Here is a 24,500-nt window from a genome sequence, read left to right as displayed (position 1 = left end):
AATCCAATAATAATACTAATCAAATGTACGTTACATAACTCTGCATAATGAGTACTTTTGGCACAATTATATTCTGATGCTATTATTTTAGTACTTTTACTCAAGTTAAATTTTGAATGCGGGACTTTTACTTGAGTATTTATACACTGTGGTGTTCGTACTTTTACTTGAGCAAAAGTCCTACTTCTTCCACCACTGGGTGCACCATAAAGTACGGTAAGGTTATACAGTAAATGTAGCGCACATCATATAAACGTAATGGGGAAAATACAAGCACAAATCATGTCGTGGGAATACCTCATCCCCGCTGAGCCGCCCGGTGTGTGAGGGGGGGCGGACCAGAGGACAGCCGCAGAGAGGAGACGCAACTCTGGTGACACCCACAAACAAACTCCCAACCGACTCCCTCCCGGAGCGGAGAGACGACTGAAGCTGGTACAAACATCAGTGTGGATTAAAGGTGGGGAAAGTCTTTGCTCATTAAGCGGAGAAGCAGCGGAGAAACTTCAGGGTTTTTTTTTTTTTTTTTTTGGATAACGAGGCTTTTTCAGCTCTCGACAGATTCGGACGGAGCGCTGCGGGCTGCGGGAGACGACGGCAGGTAATGGCACGCTGACTCATCTTCTGGGGGAAAAGTTAAAAAAAAAAAGCTTTTAATAAAAGCTTAAAGAGGAGAACACCGTGCAGTCAGATTATCGAGATGACGCCCACTTTCACTTTCTAACATCTGTCGGTTTATTGATTTCTAGACGATCGAATGCTGGTGCGTTCACAGGTAAACTGTCACAAACCCAGCAGCTCCAATGTATGCGGATTCAAACTCCCACCTCTTTGCCCTGCTGCATTCACTGACTGGGTTTGACTGCAGGAGTTACTTCCTGGTGAAAGCAGTAGAGGCCATTGATTGTTCCTGAAGGATATATTTCAATGCTGATGGAGTCATTTTTCTTGTTCTCACTTCTTTTATAGACTAGTCCTTCCAGTGGCTTTGCAGCGAGGTCATCATGTGTTACTGTAAGGGTATAGAGGTGACTAATTGTTTGCACTTAACCTTGTTTCTTTATAAGATTTATATCTGTGTTCCTATTGATGTACTCATTAAGTTGTCTGAAAGAATGTTTTTGCACCGTTTGATCACGATGACACATTTCCATGCACCGTATGATGGAGGATGACAAAGAGCTGAAAGCAGAGAGCGCCACCTTTTCATTCGGCCTATGACTGATTGCAGCTTGTCATGTGAGAGGAATTAGATTATTCAATCATGCATCACCTGAAAAAATGTTCAGGACAACAGGATCAACTTGCTCGCGTCTGAAAGTATTTGCATCGCATATATAGATGTCAAAATGAGCTTCCCAAATGCTTTTTGACAGCGTGCGTTCTCTTGTTATGTGTAATCTCTTTTCTCACGCTCTGTTCTGGAGTGCGTGGCCACCAGCCAGGTCAGGTCTCCTATTCACATCCAACATTTCAGAGGCTGAAGTCATGCTGAGGACAATGACTGACACCAGTTCTTGTGCAAACGAGAAAAACTGGACTCTGGATTTAAGATTTGTCCTTACAAGCAGCCACCGCGTCTTATTTAGGTCATGTCGGTTTGCCCGCAGATGACTCAAAAGTTGTTTCCAAACTTTGAACTCAAGAAGCTCAAATCAAGACGGATCTTGATCCTTCCTGTGTGTGGATTCGGATTACGTCTTTAAGCCTTCCGCAAACACGGGCATAGCAGAATATTGACGTTTGTTGATGTAATTGGGTGCAACCTGCCAACGGAGGACATTGTTTATTCTACAATGTGACACATAAGCCTCCTCTAGTTCCACTTTACAATAGTGTGACCCCACTGATACGAATAGGATTAAAAACACAGACACCCAGGCCTGTGGCACTGCACTCCTCTATAGATAAGATGTCCTTTGGAGACAATATTACAGCACGCAAACGTGATAGTGATATTATTGTTAGATAAACCCAAAGGACCCAATCATTACAGTATATTGTGAGTGGACCTGCTGTGACGACACTGGGTCCTGGTGTCCATCGGCCGTGTCATTTTATGGTTTTATTTTTATATAATGACATACAGCACTCTTGGGTTTAACCCAGATTCAGAGGTTAGTGCCTCCTGCCACTGGAATTATGATGTTAAATGCACTGACTTGCGTATAAAAGTGTCAATCTTAATCTTTTAATAATCTTTTAAGTAATTTTCTCAAGCAGAAATGACAAAGTCTCTGATTTTAGCTTGTCCGGTGTGAGGAGAGGTGAGGTTTTCCTCATTTACTCTGTTTACATGTCAAATTATATGTATAGTCTGGGTTGTGCACAGTTGGTAGGGCAAAACAACACATTTCAAGACTTTGTGCTATGAGAATGTGTGATGGGCACCGAGCGATTGACAGTGAAAATGATTATTAGCACTCCTGCTTGGGACCTGAAAGAGAAAAGACAATTATTTGGCGGAGACTCACTACAGAGTGTCTCCCTCTGAGCCACAGAATTAAACCGCCGTGGCTGAGTGGCACCAGGTCATGCAAATGAGTGTCTAGACAAAGTACAGCCTGCAGAGCTGACACCACTGTGCAGCTTTGAAGTCATGCACTATTCACAGCTGCGAGTGAAGTCACAGGAGATCAGGTGTGTGATGATGATGATACAGTTACCCTTTCTTCCGCTGCTGCGTCCTGCCTGAAGAGTCGGACACCGACTGTGCTGCAGTTCGTGCAGCTTCATCTCAGCTACCTAAAGGAGCAGAGCAGGAGTGGTTCCATCTTATATTTCACTGGAAAGTGACCTCAGATTTTGTTGCATCTACTGTTTGAAATCATTATCAGTTATCACCTGAGCTCATCTCAGTTTACCTGCTGCAGCAGTTTCTGGCCATGGGAGCCAACAAATTTTCACCATTTCACCACATTTGACTCTATTGTTTTCTAGTTGCAGGTGGTTGTAGATTAAACGATACAACAAGAGACAACTTTGGACAAAAAGCAGAGGAAGGTTGAAAAGTGTTGGTTGTTATTGTCTGAACATTGTAGTAACATGACTATTTCCTCCCCAGGCTTCTGGTGGATGGGGAGAAAATGGAGGTGAACAGAAGAGAGGTGCCTCTATATGTAAGTGCCTATATGTTTCACTCAAGTCTGTGATGTGTTGGTGGTCTAGCAGAGAGGTGCAGTTGAACTCTGAAGAGCAGTCTCCCATTTCCCCCCCAGAATTAGAGCACTCTAGTCTTTCCCTCCAGCCATCCCTTTGCACTCTCTCAGTCCTGACTCTCCCTCTGTGCAGCGGTTGACTGGCAAGCCTTGTGTCGCAGGTGAAACTCAAGCCAGGAGGGTTTCAGTCCCTGGGGAAGCCGGGCCTCACACAGCCTGCTCACCGAATGACACGGCCCTCTCAATGCATGGCTCCCACGGCGAACATGGGAGCCAGAATGACCAAACCAGTTTCTTTCTTGGTGTTGTAAGAAGCATGGCAGTGTATGAATTGAATAAATACACATTTTTCTGGAGTGCAGGGAAGGCAGGTGTGTTTGAATTATTGTTTTTTTTTTTGACATAGTAGAACTCTGTTTCTTGTACTACTTTCATTTCTTCCATCTGTCTTCCTTTTCCCCTTCAATCCACCATATCCATGCTCTCTGTCTCTCACCCTCATTCTCCCCTGTGTGTGTGGAAGCCTGGGTGGGCCAGTCACTGAAGCGTTGCCAGATTTCTGGTAAGCAGAGTGTCTGCTTGTTTTGCTGTGTCACCAGTTTCAGAGGGGGGGGCGGCTCCAAAACCTTTGCCTCCTCTCGTTCACAGAGGCCGATTGAGGACCGGTATGAAACCCAGGCGTGTGAATCATTACGGGCTCTACCACTTACACATGCACCTCTCCATTAAGAGGAAGTGGCGTCTCCACCCTCTAAGGTCACAGCTCAACGGGAGCAACTCTCGCTGCTGAATGAGATCCAGATTTCAATGCCGGGCTTTGTGTGGGCAAGCCACGGCACACTGCTGTCATATAAAGGCTGTTATTGTAACACCCTTGGTAAAGTGTTATGGTGCACCTCCACAAATGCAACACAGTGTCAGGCCCATAGCAGGTACTGCTAGGCCAGATCAATGCATAAATGGTTGCATTGAATTGCAGGCAGAGTGTGGGAGTCCCTGCGTTTGAGGAGGTTTGATTGAGCTCCAGTGCAGGACTTCACCTCAAAGGGATTTTGTTCATTCAGGTCCACACGTGTGCATGTGTGAGTTAAAGTGATCTCCCAGCAAGAACACCGGTGTACTGAAATGTGCGAGGTCCAAATCTGCTGCGAGAGAGAAAAAAACAAAACAAAACAAACAAATCATCAAAAAAACATAAACATGTTTTTCTGTTTTGAACCATCTCTAACAGCAAAGCTCTCGCGGTGGCACTGTGGGCCTGTTAGCCTATTAATCAGTCCACCACTTTGGTTAAAACTGAAATATGTGATTGCAGAGGCATTTATGGTCCCTAGAGGGTGAATCCTACACAGGAAAGGAGTTGAGAATCTGGTACATTTTCAAAATAAAACACCCTGTGCAGATTCCTGAATGTACACCAATAATAAATGCAATTAAAGCAGACAATAAAGTAACCATTTAACTACAAAGCCTACATAACCATGGTAGAGGCACAATAGTCAAAGAAAATGACCAAATAAACATGATCTGAGCAAAATAAAGCAAAGCTTGGCAGGCAAATTACCTGCGCCTGTGCCTGGCTGTGTTGCACTGTAGAGCTGTTAAGTGCTAATTAGCAAATGGTAGCATGCTACCGCACTAAACAAAGGTGACGATCATGGTAGACATTACACCTGCTACACATCAACATGTTGGCATTGTTATTGTGAGCATGACGTGAGCATTTTGCTTAAAATCACCACTGTGGCTGAGAGCCCGGCTGTAGACACTGTTGTTTCTTTATGGCAGCTATTAGCTCAACACAGCACAACATCATGTTCACAAGTGGAGATAGTTTAGCTATATCCTCATGCCATGTTTGTTCATTTGCCCATATGGTGTGGTGGTGACAGTTATCACAGTGCTCTTTGAGCTATTGGGTATCTATGTGTCTGTGTTGTGGTATAGGATTTTTCCCTGTTTAAGTGCTGTGGCGATTGCCCTGCTTTGCACATGTCACACCAACAGACAAACTCACCCTGCCAGTCGTTTATTGATGTTTGATAAGCCAGTCAGTCATAAGAGAGGGAAAAAGAGCCTCTTACTTGAACAAATAGCCATGTGCTCTTATTACAGAGGCTTTCTCAAATATAGTAGACCTAAAACTTCAATATGAGTCTTAATCGTGATTAATGTCAGTAAACATTTTGCACAAAATTAAGGCACTTCTTGGTATTATTATGCAACAGCGAGTGTATACTTGGCAGCCCTGGCCTTTGAAATGAAATGTTTGTGGCACCACTCCAGTTTTACTGACAGCATTTTCTGACATGTAGGCTAGTTATTAGTATCTCATTTGCACAGCAGATTAAATCAGAGGTATGTGTCTCAGCTGAGTATGAGAAAAAGCCTGCAGCACAGTTCTAGCTAACACCCAACCAATGAGATTCTGGCCCACTGAATTTCTTTTAGCCCCTGATATACTACATGTTGCTCTGGTGGTGCTTGACTTAGAAATATTCAAAGTATTTTCACTGGGAATCATTCTTGCGAGTTTGAAAATGTCTTTTCTTCATGTATTAGCTTGTTTGAGTGTTCATGAATTCCACTGAGCCTGCGGAAGGTGGTAGAATGACCTAAGCATGTGCTGGAAGCATGATCAAAGTCAAACCATTCAGGTCTAATGATTTATAAAGAATGAAACAGACGGCTTTTTGTGTCATTTCACATGAGGATTTAAGCACACTTCAGTGTTCAGTAACTTTTCTTAATGAGACAATATGTCATTTGTGTCGGCTTCTCGACTGGAAGTGAAAAATACTCTGTCCCCGCCGACGTCACGCCGTCTTCTCACTGAGAGGACTGGCTGTTATTGGAGCTGTTTTTGTTGTTGCACTGGCAGTGATCTTGCTCCCCTGACGTCACCTACGTGTAGCGCTCAGGAGATCATGGCAAAGACCTCTGAAGCTGATGACTGCTGGTTTCCTGGAGACCACAAGCAGCAGATCTAGTGTTGTTTTTCCCCCTCTGAATGGCCAAAAACATGGGGAGATTATAATCATGTCACCGGCGTGTGCTTGGGTTTGATATTCTGCTGAAAACAAATATGAATACCCACCAGTTCTTATGTCATATGAAGTTAATCTATGCAGCACAAATACCTTTTTAGATTTGTCTCAAACTCCTGCTGCATCTGTGAGGAAAAAAAAAGTTTATGTTCCATAATTAACCGTCCATATGGGAGGCATGAAGTAAAACCACAAGGTGCTGAATATTTCATTGTTACTGGATCAGGCTGTGTCATGATAAAGCTGCGGAGAAAAGGCCATAGATCACATCGGTCTGACGTCTTATCGCCAGCCAGCCGTCCTCCTTCCCCTTCCCCGAGGCACAGCAGATACAGCTAGGATCAAGCAAATTCTGTCTGATCAAATTTGCACCTGTGTCGACCAATATTATCTGAGGTTGGGACAATTGAGTGGGAACTACATCCTCCTCGGAGGGGTGAAAACCAAATCAGAAGATATTAGAAATAAGTGTTCACATATGTTTCTGTGTCTTTTAAAGGCATCTAAATCTAATAGCTGCAAAGAAGGAGAATAAATAAAGCTACTTGTTGCCGGTGTGATACATCAGGATACAACTTGTCAGATAACAATAAGAATTCTAGTGAGAATGAATATGATGTTCTGTTGTATTTTAATCAAATTACTGAAGTTCTGTTGCTGTCAGAGTGTAAAATAACTGCTGATGTTGAGCCAGCCGAGGAAGAAATCAGGAAGGCTGCACAAACCACAGGCTCTTATCTTTTTGTTAGGTGGAAAAACAATCACTGATAACATTAACGGTGATAAGTGTGCACTAAGTGGCACTGCAGCGAACCACTTAGTGCACACACTAGGCTGAGAAACTGCAGCCCGAGTCAGACCTTTATTATCAGTACAAACCCACAGCCTGCTAGAACAAGAGCTCAGTCGCATTTCTACCTTTGAACCATTATGGACTGGACTCAGGTTGCAACTCTTGAAAGCTCCAGGAGTCCGGGGGCAAAGTAAAGAGAAGGCAGTGGTTGCTCCCCCACTGGTCCAAGAAGCACAGCAGACTGATATCAGTTTGGAGGAGTTGTAGACTTAATGCTAGCCCTATTATTGATTGGTTAGCCAGGGGCAAGATGTTCTTTCCTTATGGGGCTGTGTAAGAAATCTTTCACCTGTAATAACATTAACAAGACGCATTTTGAAAATAACATCATGTAGCCCTTGTCTGTGTCCTTCCAAACAGCTTGCTATCCCACCCTAGCCCTAAATGTACTTCAATGGCCAAATCTAGAAGAATCATAGAATAAGAAATTGTTCATATTTGCATGCAGCAAATCTTAGTCTCGTATTTTGCTTTTATTGACCGTGATTACAGATGACGGTCAGTCCGCCGCTTCATACTGAAACATCTCAACAACTGGATGGATTGCCATGTTTTTGATTCAGACATTCATTGTCCCCAGAGGATGCACTGACTTTGGCGAGGCCCTGATTTTTCATTGGTCACCACCTTCAGGTCAAACCTTTCACTGATTTAGAGAAATAACTCAATATCTACAGTACCAGATGGACTCGAACAACATTTTGTACGGCCGTTCACGGTTTCCAGACGATGTAGGCTAATGACTTTGGCGACCCCTGACTTCATTTGGCACCACCACGAGGTTTGGATTTGTGGTTTTGAGTGAAATGTTTCGTCAGCTGTGCGATGGATTGTCATGAGATTCATGTCTCGCACAGGATGAAGCGTAGACCGATAAATCTGCCTGGACAACATATAGGCCAATGTTAGCTTATTTTAGATTGAGTAAAGGTTGGACCATAGTAGCTAATAAGTTTGGTAATGCCCTGATTTTTTTTTTTGTCCAGTGCCATCATCAGATCAAAAAATTAAATGTGTTCAATTTGGTTTATGATCAAATACCATCAAAATTAATGACATTCCCATCAGCCTCATTTTTAGTCCACACATACATGGCCTTTTCTCCTTCTTTCTAAAAATCCTGTCCACATAAGCACTGTTTAAAAACAATCTTTGTCCAACTGAAAATATGAATCACAAATGAAGCGATTTCAAGAGCAATGCCAAACCAGCAGGGGGCGATATAACCAGAACCATGTTGTCAAAGCCATTTTGGCCAATCAGAAGAACAAGAACAACAACCAGAGGTCTGACCAATAAATTCCACTTAACATGTAAACAAAGCAAATAACAGCTCAAACTCTGTTTTCCCTGTTTGTACGTCAACAGTGCAAACAGAGTTTCTCAATATCTTCATCCTGGAAGTTTTCCAAAAGCTCCAGTTTCAGTGACCTGAAACTGTGTGAGGACCAGGACGTGTAGAAAATTCTGCAGCTTTACCTGTGTTTAGTGCTACTTGGCAAACGAACATGGTAAACATGTGAGCATTGTCCTTGTGAGCATATTAGCATGCAGATGTTTGCATTTAAAACAACCGAGTTCAGCCTCACAGCTTCTAGACTCTGTTCATACACAGTCTAAGCTGTGCTCATCAACTTGTACATGTGTCCTTCCCTCCAAAATGTTGCAATAATTAAGACTCAGTAGTGCATTGAGAAGCCAGCGAATGCGTCTGCATCAGGTGGCCTGAGAAACGGTTACATACTTCATGTGCAAAGCTAAACTGACGCGGGCCCTAAAAATACATTTTAACATGAACGGTACGAATAAATTAAGGATGACCCCATAAATCACAAGATAATACCCTGAGCTTAGCACAAGAAAACAGAAGATAAGGATGTTGCACAAGGGTGGAACTCCAAGTATGTGATCCCTCTTGAACTTGAAAGATACACTCTGAACTAACCCTCTTGTAAAGGTCATGCTGTGGGGGAAACTAATACTGGGTAGGGGAAGTAAATCTTGTGGTTCCTGTGTTTGGTAATCTATATTGATATTGAGGAGAAAAAACATTTACTCAGTGACTAAGAGGCACCACTTTCACTCCTCCGGCGTGTTGCAATGGTAATGTTAAATGCTGCGTTCGTGCACAACATGAGCTTCTACTCGATAAAATCTCTCTGCTCCTCGTGGCCCTCCATGTCTTCAGCAGATGGTGGACTCTCATGAGAGTCGTGGGTGTCTTTGGGGTGATGCTGGGGAGAAAGCAGGGTTTAGATGAGGTCAATAAAAAACAAGTTCAGTGATGTAACAGAAATAATGAATCTCATTATGAAGGAGGATCATGAAGTGGATGCTCAGTAGGGTGCAGCTCACTTCCTGCTGCCCCATTTTTACCCCTTCCATCCAGTACAGTGAACCAAGCTTGAGCAGGGTGATATGCATGACACTCCCTCTAGAGAAAGCTGCACATTCAAGGCCTCTTACTTATTTTCACTTTCAATTTGAGCTATTACAATGTCTTAATTCAGTACATGATGATTTACATTTTACATTGGTTGTGAGTGATGCTGGAGACTGTGAATTTTACACTTTTGTTGTGTTGTGAAGACAATTAAATGGATTTTTGCTCATCTCAGGGACAGGTGGAGGCCCATGTAAGGTTGCAAACCAGCGCTCCTGAAGATGCAGAGTTTTATGTTGTACTACAAGGCTCTAGACTCACACATGTGACTGCAGCAAGAAGAGGAGATGGTGGGCTGACCCTCTGCTTCACAGTTCCTGGTATGTCCTCCAGTAGACCTCTAACAGCACTTCTCTGTTGCCTGTCACCGTCTCACTGCCTCCCGTCACTCTCTGTCTCCCATAGGCCATGCCCTTGTGGAAGCTGTCACTGTCACATCCTACTTTTACACAGAGGGACAAGCCAAGCCCATAGATGGCGAAGCATCTCTCGAATACCTCATGGACATTGCCCAGGAGGCCGCGGAGTACCTTTGTGCAAACAGGGACCAGCTCGGCCCACAGAGCTACCTAGAGGTCCTGAAGAGGTTTTCCACGTGGGCGCAGGCAGCTGACGGGGAGCTCTGTGCTGAGGGTTTAGACGGCAGTGAGGAGGATGTGCGGCTCAGACGGCGTTCAGGTGATGAAGGCGCTCTCAGGGAGCTGGATGAGAAGATCACGCAGGCTATGGCCAACATGGATTACCCGCTGCAGTGGAAAAACACTGACGGCCAGCCGGGGGAAGGTAATAGGAAGTAGGAGTGTAACACAAGCTGTGCTCTCGTAGGTTTCTATTTACCAGAGGTAATTTTGTAACCCCTCCTGTCCTTCCCTGTTATTGACGCTTTCTGGCACTTTGAAAGCACACTCACGTCCTAGTTTGTGCTCCACTACATCCTAGATCATAGAAAAACCACAGAGGTTAAATATCAGGGATTCCCCTCTGCTCAGCAGATATGGGGAAATCTCTCGGATGGCTGGCAGAAAGTCTGCAGCTCCTCAACTTCCAAACTTTTCTTTTCGTTTCTCTTTTCCCAACAGCTGGTTCACTAAATTCAAAAACCCATGTTTTGTGATTTAACTCTAGTGTTATCTGGCCGCAGTTTTGGTCTAATTTGCCCAGTTTTTGAGATATCCATCCTGTTTTCATGAGCAAAGCTTGCAAAGACATGCTAATGTTGATTTTTTTAACCCTTACCTGCAGACATCATGCAGAAAATTTATATTTTTGCTCAAACTAGTAACCTGATTTCCACATAAGCATATTTTAACGTTTATAACGTAGTCATTTTTATCATCAAATGATCAAACTTAAAGTCACTAGTCTCTGTGTCTGAGATATGCTACTAAGATGCTATGCTACTTAGCCCTGTCAGCTATTCATCTGCAACTACAGTAACATATGCTAGCTGGCTATTGTTAGCTCTCTATGGAGCAGGGTAATTTAATCATGACTGCAGATTTTCTTTTAATCAAGGAATAATCAAATAATAATCAAAGAGTAAATCTTTGATTTCAATTTGTCAATTTGTGAGATAAGCAAAAAATGTAATTTTTGTGAACTGACCTTTTAAGGGACAAACAATATGAATCCTTCTGGTTAATATCATTGCACTGGTGTTCTGGTGTTCAGTAGGTTTCAACCGAGACATGAGATCTGACTGCACAGCCCGACTCTTTCATCACATGATGAGCAGGACCGGCCAGCCAGCCGGGCAGAGGCCGCTGTGCTCCAAAGAAGGAGCAATTACTGCCATTATTCCCCCTCAGTCAGATTAGAGTTGTCTTGCAGACCTCTGTGTCTATTAAATCAACTCCCACAATCCTCCTCTGCACTGCACTCGCGCAGCCCTGCACAGCTGTGTCAGAGTTGTTTTTGGCGTTTTGTTATTTATGATGTTTCGTTTTCAAAGCAGCGCAGTGTTTCCTCATCATGAAGAAACAAGGGTGAAACACTCGCAGCATGCCAAGGTTTTACTGTATATTGAACATGCTGTAGGTGCATTTTCAATGAGATTTAAAGTCATTTAAGACATCACATGCCCTAGTATGGAAAAATATACTGATCTTATAGAGATGGTGCAGATAGTTTATTGCCCACTTACAGTTGTAGTTTTTATTATTTAGCATGGGAGGAAAAAAGAAGTGACACCAGAGCCAGACTGGATCCTGCAGCAAGTGCACATGTCCGGTTCAGTCCTCTGCTGAAGGCTGCGTACAGTCTTAGTGGGTGCCCTCTCATTGGACAGCAGTGCAGTATATGTACAGAACATAGCTTGTGTGGAAAAAAAGCAAATGTCCATGCAAAACATGGGTGAGGTTCAGATGCAAAGTAGCTGTCAGCCCCTTGTCCCTCTATTCTGCACTATTTGCTGGTCTGTTTGACAATGACATTCTTGTTAGTTGAACTTTGCATGAAGAGCATGTTCAGTATTCACTCCTCTCAGTCGGTCGAAACTGGGTCACAATTAACGGCGCCATTGTGGGGGTGACGGGGCGTTTCAGTTCATCTCAGGGCTCCAGCAACAAATTGGAGGAAAAAGAGAGAATAAGAGTTGATTTTTTTCTGCGCATTGTTTGTGGGTTTGAAAGATAGCGCCATGGCAACCTTCAGCTCTCACCCACACTTACAGGGAAGGCCCAAAGATAAAGTACCTCTGGTCCTCTCTGAAACAGCCTTTCATCCTGTGCTTACAAAACAACAAGTGCGTATATGGAGCATTTGTGCCAAGCTGTTGCTACCCTGCGCTGCTACATGACGTTCACCTAGAGAGTGCAATTGAAAGCATCATTCAGAGTCACGACCAATCAGGATTGTATATATATGCCCTTATACTTACTGTTTCTGCTCCCCTGTGCTCCACTGCACACAAGGCAAAAGGCAGCAGGTGTTTTTTACGGCAAGTGTTGACTCAGTGAAACATCCAGTTTTTCTAGATAGTAATTTTTAATACAGTCCGGAACTTATGTAACCCGGAGCCCAACATTCCTTCATCTGAACAGTTTGTTACCGTCTTACATTCCGTACATATGCAGCAGGTGATCTGTACGTCTGCACAGAGTTAAGAGAGCATGTGTAGAATACCACACCATGATCAATTTCAATTTGGATGGAAAGATTTACTTAACGAAAGTATAATATAGCCAATACTGGATTCTTGTGCCTGATGCTAATATTGATTTTTGGGACTTTCCAACATATCAGCCTTTAGCTTTTTTTTTTCTTTCTTTCTTTCTTTCTTTTTTTTTTTTTTTTACATCAATGCATTACACAATCAACAATCTTGACAACTCACTTATTTTTATTTATTTACTTTTTTTTAGGAATCGTAACCAAGATACTCAGCGGCTATTTTGCAGTTGGAAAATCAATTTGTCAGCACCATCTGGTGGACAACTGTGTAATGGTGACACTTTTGTTTGGCGTTTCTGAACTGCATTTTCTTGTTCCTTGTCAAATTCTTTTGCCCATAAATGAGTAGGTCATTTGGACCTACACTCTTCTACCAATGGGGCCAAACAGTATTATTTAATCCTTGTGTGGTGTTCATGCTTTTATTACTCAGCCAATGTTCGTGGGTCTTGTGGACCCATCGCATTATTGGCTTTTTAAGTCAATACAGCCATAACAATTTATGGATGTTTACTTTATCCCAATTACAAACAATATATACAACACATATGGTTAATATTTGCCATTTTTTAATGAATAAAAGTGATTTTTGATTTTTTCAAAAATCAATTATAATCAAAATACGGGTGGAAAAAAACATTTTTATTGTAAACAGCTGTTTTTTCTTCACTATTGATGTTTATTACTTTGAACTTTGAATTAGAAATTGAACACATTCATGTCAGTCAACACAACACATGAACTGTAATAACGTTGCAACCTTATGTGGGAATAGCAGGAGCAGAATTAATTCGATTAAGATGAACGATTAAGATGAACGTACACGAGTTCAGTACTCGTGTACGTTCATTCGTGTAAGATGTGCAAAAGCCTTGTATAACTTCTGAAAATCTGATTCAACATGGTTCCTCTTTAATCTCAGGTAAAAGTACAGCGCACAGCTTTTTTCTGCCTGCACATCATTCCCTCTTCACTCTGTCTCCTCTCCAGCTGCTGAGCTTCAGCCTAAAGAAACCCTCCTTCACCTTGCAGTGCGCTTGGGTTTGGTCCATCTCTCCCGTTTCTTAATCCACCAGCCGAGAGGTCAAAGGGCATTGACCTTGCCCAATCAGGAGGGAGACACACCCCTCCAGCTGGCCCAGAGGGACAGACAGCATGCCATGTTCAGGGTGCTGGCAACGTAAGGCTACGAGTCTATGTGCTTCTCTCTCATTTGTGAGAATACGACTGTTATTAGTTCATATTTTACGTAATATGTTATATTAATATGACATTTTGCTTCGTTAAGCCTTTTTAAAGGGAATTTGTTGAAGTATTTGAGGAGTTTAAAAGTTTTCTGGAACCTTTTTTAATTGCAAGTGAAGCTCCTGCAATTAGCTCCTTATTGAAATAGTAAGCTGCTAAATAACATGATCCAAGACCATGTTAGCCAGGACTCAGACATTATTATGAGCTCAGCTTTTCTTTAGAAGACCCCACATAGAAAGATCATACACCTTTGTCTTATCAGCTGATTGCTGTTTTCTATTGGTAAAACTGCACACAAGGCTCACAGATAAAACCATGTACAGAAAAGGCAGCAAAAGAAAATAGCAGTTTACTGACTGCACAGTGGAGATTCTTCAGGTGTGATAACAGGTCAAATCTGTCATTAGAAGGTAACAGCAGCTGCTTGCTTTGTGTCCTGAAATGTACTATGTGCAAAACACACCAGTGACATATCAAAGAGAACGCATGATGACTAATGACGACCTCTGATAGGGCTGACTCACAGGGGAGGCTCCTATCTCATTAAATGCACCATATGTCAACCTCTCATCCTATAATTTGTATTCTGATTCGTGGTGCTCCTCATCAGTCCTCCAGGTCCTGCAGTCGGCCCTGTTCCAGGTGTGTGGTGTGTGTGGTCCGACAGCTCCTGCATGCTGAGGTTTTGTCCCGGGACGGACTCTCTGACCCTGACTGTGCGACAGACACCCGGCAGCTGCCCTCAGGACGGCATCATGGTCCTCCGAGACAGACTGGGAGACCACGGCGTCCTTCAGCGGGTGAGAGCAAACCACCTTTATTTAAATCCTTCCTGTTATCACATGTAATATAGGACAGAAATGGCTGTGAAATATTCCCATGCGTTCTTGTGCTTGATGTAATGTGTGTTGCTGTCGAGATAAGGCCGTTTGCACAGGTTTTGTTCGAGCTTGTGTAAACAGTGAACCCTTGGCTCTCACACTCGGCAACGTGCAGTTAGATGTTTTGATAGGAGTTGAGCAAGTAACTGCAAGCAGAACGCTGCAGCTATTGCAGCTTGTGACTCAGAGGACATGAGGGGGTAACATGAAAAGGACAGACAGGTCAGGATGCAGTGATAGTGGCGTGTGCAGAGTGAACCTGCATGATATGTTGAAATATTTGATTGCAGTAGTTTTTGCTTTTACAGTTTTACAGCTTTTTTTATTCAATAGATTTGCACAAAGCCATATAATACCACAATTCTTTTTTGTTTTTGCTCCAGATCAATGTGCTCAAAGCTGATTGTGAGGTAGACAAGATGGACAAAGATGAATTTCTTCCTAGTGCTGAAGGTAAGGTGACTTCATACATTACATTACTGTTTACAGTGGACACTTAATACCGTCAGACTTATTTGCAGTCACCTGATAATGAAGTTTGGTCATCAGTGAGGATTCAATTATGCTAACTGTAAGTAAGTACGACTTGGTTGTAATCAAGTGTGTGTTTACTCACGATGCTCCTGCATGAGACATTACCTGCGTTCTCCCTCGTGTGCTGCACGCTAGCTGTCACATGTGCCAGCTGTGTAACATGAGCTGCAACAAACAAACGTCTCTCACACACACACACACACACACACACACACACACACACACACACACACGCACACGTGCAGTGACATGAGCACATTAAGACTCAGAGATGTTGCCGTCTCTCGTGCTGAAATGATTAGTCCATCCAGAAAGCTAATGGACAACAATTAATATTATAATTCACTTATGAAGCAGCTTCTCGGTGCTGATTTCCTCTGTTTTATGTTGGTCTAAATTGAATTTATTTGCGCTGCTTTGTTTGTGACAGAACAAACAATTAGAAGACGTCCCCTCGTGCTCTGGGAAATTATGATGGGCATTTTTTTTTCACTCTTTTGTTACACTTAATGACGAACAGATTGCTTAATAATACAGATAATAATTAGCTGCAGCCCTAGTATTGCCATCACAGAGGTCTCTGCATGCACAAACAGCTCTTGTACTTTGCTGAAGAGCGAACCACCACAGATCCACTTTAGGAAACATTGGTCAGACATCCACCACTTACAACCTAAAGAGACTGAGAAAACACTTCCAGCAGACACCATAAAAGGCACACTCCCCTTTAGACGTGTGTTTCTTCCTCCTCACAGAGTGCAGAGAAAACTTGAGGGGGCAGACTGTGTTTTTCCTCTCCTGAGGTGACATGCTCAGGCTGGCATGCAGCCTCACACACAGAGCGATCCCTCAGTGCCGCCGCTACCTTTTATTTTTCTGTCTGTCTCTCCCAGGCATGCGCACACACATTTGGTAGCTCTCAATTAACCTGCGGGCCGCTGTTTTTGGTAACCATAGAGATGGCAGATGGCAGTATCGACTCATAAACAGAAGCAGGAAGTGTACCTCTGTATTGACCTTAACCCTGGCCCGACTTCAGCAGCCGTCCATTAATCCTCTCGAAATAACAACCTCACAGTAGGGAGTATGTGCTCTTCCTCTGGACCTGCTGCTTTGCACGAGCACAACATCTCACTGGCCAGTTTTCCATTCCTGGATAGTCGAGTCATATCCAGAGGACCTGACTCTTCTTGGGAGGAGGAGGAGAGTATGTCATGCATCAACTTCTGGTGAAATATTTTCATTTTGCACAGGCGTTAGCAAGGAGCTCCGAGTGGAAGAGCACGCGCTGGTGGACAATGTGAGTATGCATACACACATATATGTGGGTCTGTGGCAGAGTGTGTTGTGTGTCTGTGAATCTGTGTTGTTTTAACGTAAAGCTGAATTTTCCTGAGAGCCGTGCTTCCTCTGTGTGTTTTTTTGTTCTGATTTAAAGGTTTTTGAAGAACAGCTTGTTCTGTCTTTGGATGATGACGATGATGTAGAAGAGCACCCATCCTCATTATCTGGTAAGTCTTCGCTTCTCGCACTCGATCTGTCAGCGTCAGTCTAATGATCTGCCTAAAGGTCTCAACATTTTGGCTTGACAAGCACTAGAGCAACTTATCCCGACCAAAATAGTTCCCATTTTTAATACTATGGCAATAATACTTAAGCATCTGTCTTCCATTGCTGGATGGTAGAGTCATATCCAGAGGACCTGATGTCGTGCCATCAACACGACCCTTCTTTGGAGGAGGAGGAGGAGGAGGAGAGTGTTAGTCTGTCGTGCGTCAACTTCTGGTTACACGTTTTTATTTCGCATAGGCATTAGCAAGGAGCTCCATGTGGCTTAAATGATGAAGCAAAAAAACATAACTACATATTTGTGGCTATACTGAACAGCAGGGTGTGGGAACAGCACATAATGAGCTGGTTGAGAAGCCCTGACTGGAATCCTTTCTCTTGTGGCGCTGGCACAATATCCAGAGCTCTGTTTTGAATCACATCATAGGAAATCAATACACTTTACTGTTTCACAAACAGGGATCCACTTCTGTCTGAGGTTGATGAGGCTTTTGAGAGAGAGGGGACAACATGCAGCAAAGGGCCGCGGGTTGGAACTGAACCCGGGCCGCTGCGATAAGGATTCAGCTTTTAGCACAGGGGGGTGCACACTCCACCCGGTGAGCTATCGCAGCGCCGCGATGAGCACTTCTCTTTGATTAAAAAGATGTGTTATTTTTGCTGGATCTTCAGGCGGTGCAGGTCGAGGTCTTTACCCGTCTGGCTTCCACTCTGACTCAGTCTGAGAGTCCAGGAATCTGCCCTGTCACTGGGACAAAGACAGGAATGGGGTCAGGCTTGTCCCACTCAGACTCTGTCTGAGCTTCGAGATGCCCCCTCTCTGGCCTGTTGCCCTGAACTCCCCTCCCCCGACTCCCCCTGGACAGTGGAGCTCTGTGCTTGAATTGAGAGGGGGGACGTTAACAAGCACAAACGTTGTAGGCTTACAAAGGCTGACATTTTGGGCGAGCCACACGCATTAACCTTGAATTCTCTTCGAGCACACGCATGCACGCAGGGTTGTATAACCTTAGCCAGCACAAACGCTCACTGGCTCGTAAAAAACTCTGAGGATGCTCAAATGTTTGAGGGGTTGCCACGGTTACTGTGAACGCCCATTTCCTGTGTGTTGTTGTGGAAGAATGAAGAGTTTGTTGTAAACTCTAGAGGGACTCTGGTGCTGCTGAACCGAGCTCATAAACGTTGTGAGCATTAAGTGGAGTGTGTGTATGATGATGTGTCTTTGTGAAGCACAGGGGGCACTGATCCCAGCGTTTCCCCCTTCAAGCAGACGGCAGATTCTTCTGCGTCGCCCAAGTCATCAACCTCACTGTTGCGCTGAATATTTCTGTTGTGATGAGAGCGCCTCGAGGTCGCTGTGGTACAAAGTTGTCATCCAGAGTTATTGTTTTTTCCAGATCTGCAGAAATGATCGTAAGGCTTTCACTGGTTTCGCTGACATAACTCAGTGCGTGTCAGTTATTGTTGGAGCTAGCCAGTGTGACAATTAGTCTACCAGCTGAGACCGGTGCTGCTTCAATCTGTCACCGTCCCTTAAATTAAACAGAGAGCAGATTTTTTGCATCTGTGTGCGAAGCCGCACACACACTGATGAAAGCAGGCGGATAGAGACGCACAAGATAAATACGATGAATGTATAGAAGATGTCCGCCTCGTATGTTTGAGCTCCATGCTAATGGATTCACGGTGTGAGAGCAGCAGAGAGGAAATGCCTCTGTGATGCCCAGGATTTCCCTTACATTAGTGCAGGCACGGCTGGTCCAGACATCAAAGTGTGGGTGGAGAGTGCACAGAGAGCTATGAAAATGGCCTCTCATCAGCGGAGGTAATTTTCCACATTGTTAAAGTAGAAACATCATCCACCACCCTTGTAGATATGCAGTCATGCCAGCAGTGGTGCATATAACTCTACATATTCTGTACACATTTACTTTACTTTTCTCAGGCGCTTTATTTAAGTACATGTTTGGGGTGCTTTAATAGACTTTATGCTACTCTGCAGGCCTACTTCTACTTTACTACATTTCAGAGGTAAATGTACTTTATAGCTGCACTGTATTCATTTTACAGCTATGGTCACTAGTTGCTTTCACATATAAAGATTTTATTTGCTGCAAAATGTGTATGGATTAAAATGCACAACAGTACTGAGAGGAGTTAAAATAGCTCCACCATGACCAGCAACAACGTCAAAACACTGTTTACATGTAAATGCATATAATTCAATTACAATATATACGATTAACTAATGCTTTTTATACTAATACATGTTTTGTCAGCTTTCTCATGTTAAATATTTAGCTGCTGTTTTGTAGTTATTTGGCAACACAGAAAAGTATTGGACAAATTCTGCACGGAGGAGTTTTCAGTGACACTGAGAAAAGAGCTCAAACCTAATCCAGGTGTTGAAATCACGGTTCCTTCCTCTTCTATTTCTGAGTATCACAAAGGGAACATGTGCATAAATATTGTTCGGCAGATAAAAGCGAGCATGACTCAACACAAGTCAACAAGCCAGTTTTTTCTTTTTTCCAGCCTGCTGGTAATCTTGATATGTGAAAACAAGCCTTTAAAGGTCAAACAGGGAGTGGGTGTCTCATCACATTTGACATTTAAGCAATGAAAGATCAATGAATTACAGCATAATGATCCCGAGTTACTAATATAGAGTGAAGGAGAACAGAAGGCTTATCAGAACTGAGGTAAATCTGATTTAACAGTCCAATGTTATGACATGTTTATTTCCTGTTTTCCGACAAACCGAATCTGCTGAAGCTTTTCTTCTTTTTTATTGTTGTGTTTTTGTTGTCCGCTGTGAGACGGACGTGTCTTCAGCTATCTGGTTGTCTCACGCTACTCTGAGAGCCGCTCTGTGTATCCGACCAGACATTCAAGTTTCTGGCTGATGTTGAGATGAATAGTGGTCATGAGAAGTGTTCTGGGACAGTCAATCATCCGGCGGAATAAAAACAAATTCCGAGCAGACGTCTTGTAAAGTACAGTACTGTGGAGTCGTTGATCTTGAAGGGGCGGGGAGGCAAAGAGAAGTTTGAGTTATTACAAACTGCAATGGAGCTAAGTACTGCGTGTTTATTACAGTGAATGGGCATCCCATGCAGCCCAGTGGAGTCCAGGACCAGTTCACCCAGCGTGCTGCAGACCCTCTGCTCTCCATGATCAACAGCAGCCATCAGGCCATCACACAGCAGACACAGGTCACACAACCTGCCTGTAAACCCAGAATTATCATTTCATCTCTGCTCTTTTTATTTATTGCTTCTTTCCCCTCGGCCTTGTGTTTTCGCCTCAGGTGCAAGATGGCGACATCAAATACAGCATCAGTGGAGTGACCGGGGGCAGCACGGGGACGGACGCCGGGTTATGGGACACGGTGGACGATCTCCTGCTGGCCACTGACACTCCACCTCCCTATTCGGAAGATTTCTACGCCCCCTCTGTTCCCTGCTCTCCCCCGCTGTCCCCTGCTGACCAGGCCCTCGCCAGGCTGAACCGTCCCCCCTTCTCTGAGCAGACCAGTCAGGGAGAAAGTCCGCCCATGGACACCTGCGACCTCAGGTATTAGATATCCGTACATTTCCTCCAATCAGAAGGCAGTGCCCATATGTTTACCTGGTCTTTTACTCCTCCAGTCCCAGTCTCGTGGCTCTGGAAGTGGACAGTGAAGAGGACAGCGCCGAGCCAAAGTCTCCGCTGTCTCCGCTCTCGTCAGATGTCGAGAAAAGTGAAGACAAAGCCTTTCGTCCCTGCCCTGACCTTACTTGCACTCGCAGCCAATCGGCGTCCTTGGCATGTGAACACGCCGCAAAGGTAAAACGCCACCTCAGGCTCTCGCACGCTTTCATCAAACACTTCCTCTCATGTCAGTCTCACGTTTTTATGATTCCTTTTCCTCGTCCAGGAGTCGGGTGACCAGGGGATCCGACTGCGTTCGTACTCCTACTCCTCGCCCAAAATCAGTTTGCGTCCCGCTCGTTTTGCCCGGGACAACCACGCTTCAGACGTCACACCTGGTCAGTAACGCTGGGACTGTTTACTCCATCGCGCAGTTAGAAATGTAGCCTAACACATAACTAACATTGTTTCCATGAACTAACGTCACTTACGGGGCAGTTGACAAGAGACTTTTGACATTTTGTTCATTTTAAATCAGCTTTCAACTGTAGAGAGACTCACTACTAACATAAATACAGTCAACTCCCAGCAGACGCATGTGCTTAAAGAGACAGTTTGTCATTTTAGGGAAATACTCCTGCTCGTTTTCTTGACTTCGAAGAGAAAAGCAGCACCTCTCGCTTGTCTCTTGTGCAACTCTGATTCCAGAGAAGTTGGGATGCGGTTTAAAACATAAATAAAACACAATATGATCATTTGCTAATCCGTTTCTGATGCATACTCAACTGAAAACAGTGCAAAGACAATATATTCAGTGTTTTAGCTCATCAGCATCATTGATTTTTGTAAATCAATGCTTATCCTGAATTTGATGCCAGCAGCACATTTTACGTTGCATGAGGTTGTGTAAAGCTACAGTGAGAAGATGGGTAGCTTAGCTTAGCATAAAGAGTGAAAATGGGGAAACGGCGAGCCTGGCTCGGTCGAAAGGGTAATAAGCGAGCACCTCTAAAGCTCAATAAATAACCCTTTTTCATTCTTAGAAAAAAAGCAGCGTAAAAAAATGACAAATTGTGGAAGCAGTGACTTCCAGGAGTTTGGTCAGCACTGTGACCGCCAAAGAAGTCTGGCTTATAACACTCCTGAAAAACCGCAACAGACAGAAATGAGAGAGGTATTGATCTTCGCCTCAAACTCCAAGAAAGCAAAGAAGCGTGAAGTGTCAGAAATGCTTTAACAATATCATTTTGAGGGATTCCTAGTGTTCACAATGAGCCTGCACCGCTGCGGGAAAGAGTGAATGCAGAGCTGTCACTCTGGAGTTGACTGTACGAGGTGATAGTTTGCAGCCTCTGTAGTCGATGTGTGAGCAGCCCTCTGTCCACTGTGTCCTGTAGATGCTGCGCTCCACAGTGTCAACCACAGCCGATCTCTCCTTCAGGCCCTCTCTCTGTCTAAATCTCTGTCTCTGCTCCACCCTGGTAGTAAGTACTGGACACCTGCAGCCGTCACACTGCGCTAAGGCCCAGCATATCCGGCACGCCGCTGTCAGTGTCAGTGCTTCTGTGTCTGTGTGGGGGGTCAAGGTTGTTATCGTCCACTGATTTCATCACTGAAAATGAAAGATTTCCAACATCTAACTTGATCCAAAGCCAAGAAAAATGTTTTAAAGCTGCTATAATCAATATTTTTAAATGAGCAATGGATCACATGACTAATAATGCAACTAACCCAGTAAGAAAGCCTGATGCTGCAGTTTCCTTTGTTGTAGCATGTTTCAGCTCATTGTTTCGGTTTTACACCCCTCCAACTTTACTGTCATGGTTCATGAACACACATAAAGTTAGCAACTAGCTGGGGAAAATAGTGGCTTGCTCTCCAAATTTAGGGGCATTTATCCATCATTTGAAAACGCAAAAGACGTTCCCCGCCGAACGTGAAATGAAAATTCGACACCAACTGCTGTTTTTCTCCTGATCACATCGAATGCAAATTCGAATCATGAAACTGGAATAACCTTGGCGTGTGTTCGCATGTGTGGCTTTCATAACCGTGACACAGCCTTATTGTAGTCAGAATGGCAGCGAGAGGAAGAGGAGATCACATTCGCAGTGATGAAACGAAAGATATGGTTTGTTTCTGTGGGCTCATCGCTTTCTGTCTGTCTGTCTGCTTTCATATCTATTCTTCTGTCTTGATATTTGGCTTTTTCTGTCCATTTTAAAAGTGTTTTTTTTTGTTCTCGAACAAATATTTGAACAATTTCCCTCCATTCTTCATGTTCACAGAGCAAAGAGCCTCCAGTATATCAGAGCAGACCCATGAAAAAAGGTATTTACGCTTCACTTTTAATTAACGTGAGTCTTATTTGGATGACATTGTATTCCAGGTGCCTTTTTGAGTTTCAGTGCTTCTCCTAATAATAAATGACTCAGCCGATCTCATTGGCCTCGCTCACTGGGGCTTTCGCTTAATTAAAATGACAGTACGTTTCATCAGATATGTAATCCCCGTGCCGGGAGCAACATATGTGGGTAACCATGACGATGACAGGTTGCTTAGTGACAGCGGGAACTCTGTGAAGTTCGCCGCCGTCGTCTCTCATGCAGCTCTTTTGTCCTGGTGAAGCAGAGCTGCTTCGTGTACGTTCTTGGTGATTCGATCCCCTCCCTGCCTTTCCCAGAGACCACAGCGGCAGTGACGTACAGAAATCAGCGTGACCCTGAGCCGCTTCCAGCCCTGTTTTTGTACAGTGCCTTTGCTCTGTTTTTACAGTGTCATCTTGCCCCTGTGAAACTTATCTTTCAGATATGACCAGCATGACATGGATACATGTCACAACGCATAATGAATCTACTGCATGTCACAAAGCGCAGGCTCATTATGGTTTGTGATTTCAAATACAGCAGAATCTCATATGAAATAATGACAAAAAGTGAGCAGAGTATCGGTGAGTCTTTGGACTGTTTCAATCTGCTTCTGAAAGCACATTTTTAATTGGAAATCCTTTTTATAGATCGCCATTCTGTGTGTTTTTGTTGTCTGGTCTATCTCTCATTGTGCTGTTTTATATTGTATTTAACCTTACTTTTAATTTTAACTTTTCATGTGTGCAAACCGCGTTGTAACTGTGTTTTAAGAAGTGCTATATAAACAAAGCTTACTGATTAAAAAAAAAAGAGGTTATCTTTTCCTCTTCCTGCACCACTCAGCCTATTTTCACTGCAGGTTGATGCCAGCTGATAGAGTATTTCCTCTGCCTTTCATACAGTAACTGACCTGCCACCCTTCAGTAGCTCCCCCTAGTGGAAGTTACCAGACAGCACAAGGGATAAAAGAGTCTTCTTCCTATTCCTCTAATCTTGATTGAACTTATGGCTGCTTGGTTTTGTGTGAAGTGGACGACCACACGTCTCCTCGGCCTCTGTGGCGTCTCATCAGTATTAAATGGTCGGTGTGTGTGCGCTGTTCTTCGCAGGGAGATTAGGTTCCGTCAGCAAGCCCAGTCAGCTGACGATGAGGGCAGCGTGGAGCTGGCCGAGTCCCTCCAACATCTCACCCTGTCTGAGTTCCTCAAAGAGTACGTGGGGGGGTCGAGCCCCGTTCCAGCATCTTTAACCGTCCACTTCAAACAAACAAACAAACAAAAAACTTGCAGCATGTTTACCACCTGACAACAACTCGCAACCTCCTCTCCTTCCCTTGATTCCTTGTCTCCAACAATCTCCAAGCCTCCTTTCCTCATTTCCTCTTCTCTGCTATTTTCCTCACATCTCCTCATCTCATCTCCTCGCCTCTTCTCTTGTCTATGTTCCCCCACCTCTCCTTTCCTTGTCTCCTATTGTCTCCTTGTCACCTCTCCTCATTTTTGTCTCTCTCCTTGTCTCATTTTGTCTGCTCTTCTCTCTCTTCCGTCCTCTCCTTGTTCCTCCTCCTGTCCTTTGTTACTCTTCTGTCCTTGTC

General features: G+C 43.9%; 1 protein-coding gene across 2 annotated transcripts in view; it reads left to right on the top strand.

Moving 5' to 3' along the window:
* Positions 1-546: 546 nt before the first annotated feature.
* Positions 547-24,500, top strand: part of arhgef28a (Rho guanine nucleotide exchange factor (GEF) 28a) — a 40,913-nt gene continuing 16,959 nt past the window's right edge. Inside the window, exons 1-14 of one of the 2 annotated variants that reach the window (XM_041960133.1) lie at positions 547-601; positions 3,065-3,119; positions 9,677-9,821; positions 9,907-10,284; positions 13,663-13,852; positions 14,531-14,720; positions 15,185-15,254; positions 16,589-16,635; positions 16,774-16,846; positions 20,004-20,119; positions 20,215-20,480; positions 20,555-20,732; positions 20,824-20,935; positions 22,826-22,868. In XM_041960133.1, coding sequence (XP_041816067.1) covers positions 3,087-3,119; positions 9,677-9,821; positions 9,907-10,284; positions 13,663-13,852; positions 14,531-14,720; positions 15,185-15,254; positions 16,589-16,635; positions 16,774-16,846; positions 20,004-20,119; positions 20,215-20,480; positions 20,555-20,732; positions 20,824-20,935; positions 22,826-22,868 — 1,841 coding nt within the window. In that variant the 5' untranslated portion in view covers positions 547-601; positions 3,065-3,086. Of the gene's footprint in view, positions 602-993; positions 1,029-3,064; positions 3,120-9,676; positions 9,822-9,906; positions 10,285-13,662; positions 13,853-14,530; positions 14,721-15,184; positions 15,255-16,588; positions 16,636-16,773; positions 16,847-20,003; positions 20,120-20,214; positions 20,481-20,554; positions 20,733-20,823; positions 20,936-22,825; positions 22,869-24,500 lie in introns of those variants that run through there. The other variant, XM_041960134.1, reaches the window with a different exon arrangement.

Source organism: Chelmon rostratus, chromosome 19 (genome assembly GCF_017976325.1).
Source record: "Chelmon rostratus isolate fCheRos1 chromosome 19, fCheRos1.pri, whole genome shotgun sequence".
Classification (NCBI taxonomy): Eukaryota; Metazoa; Chordata; class Actinopteri; order Chaetodontiformes; family Chaetodontidae; genus Chelmon; species Chelmon rostratus.
This window is presented reverse-complemented; position numbering and strand designations above follow the sequence as displayed.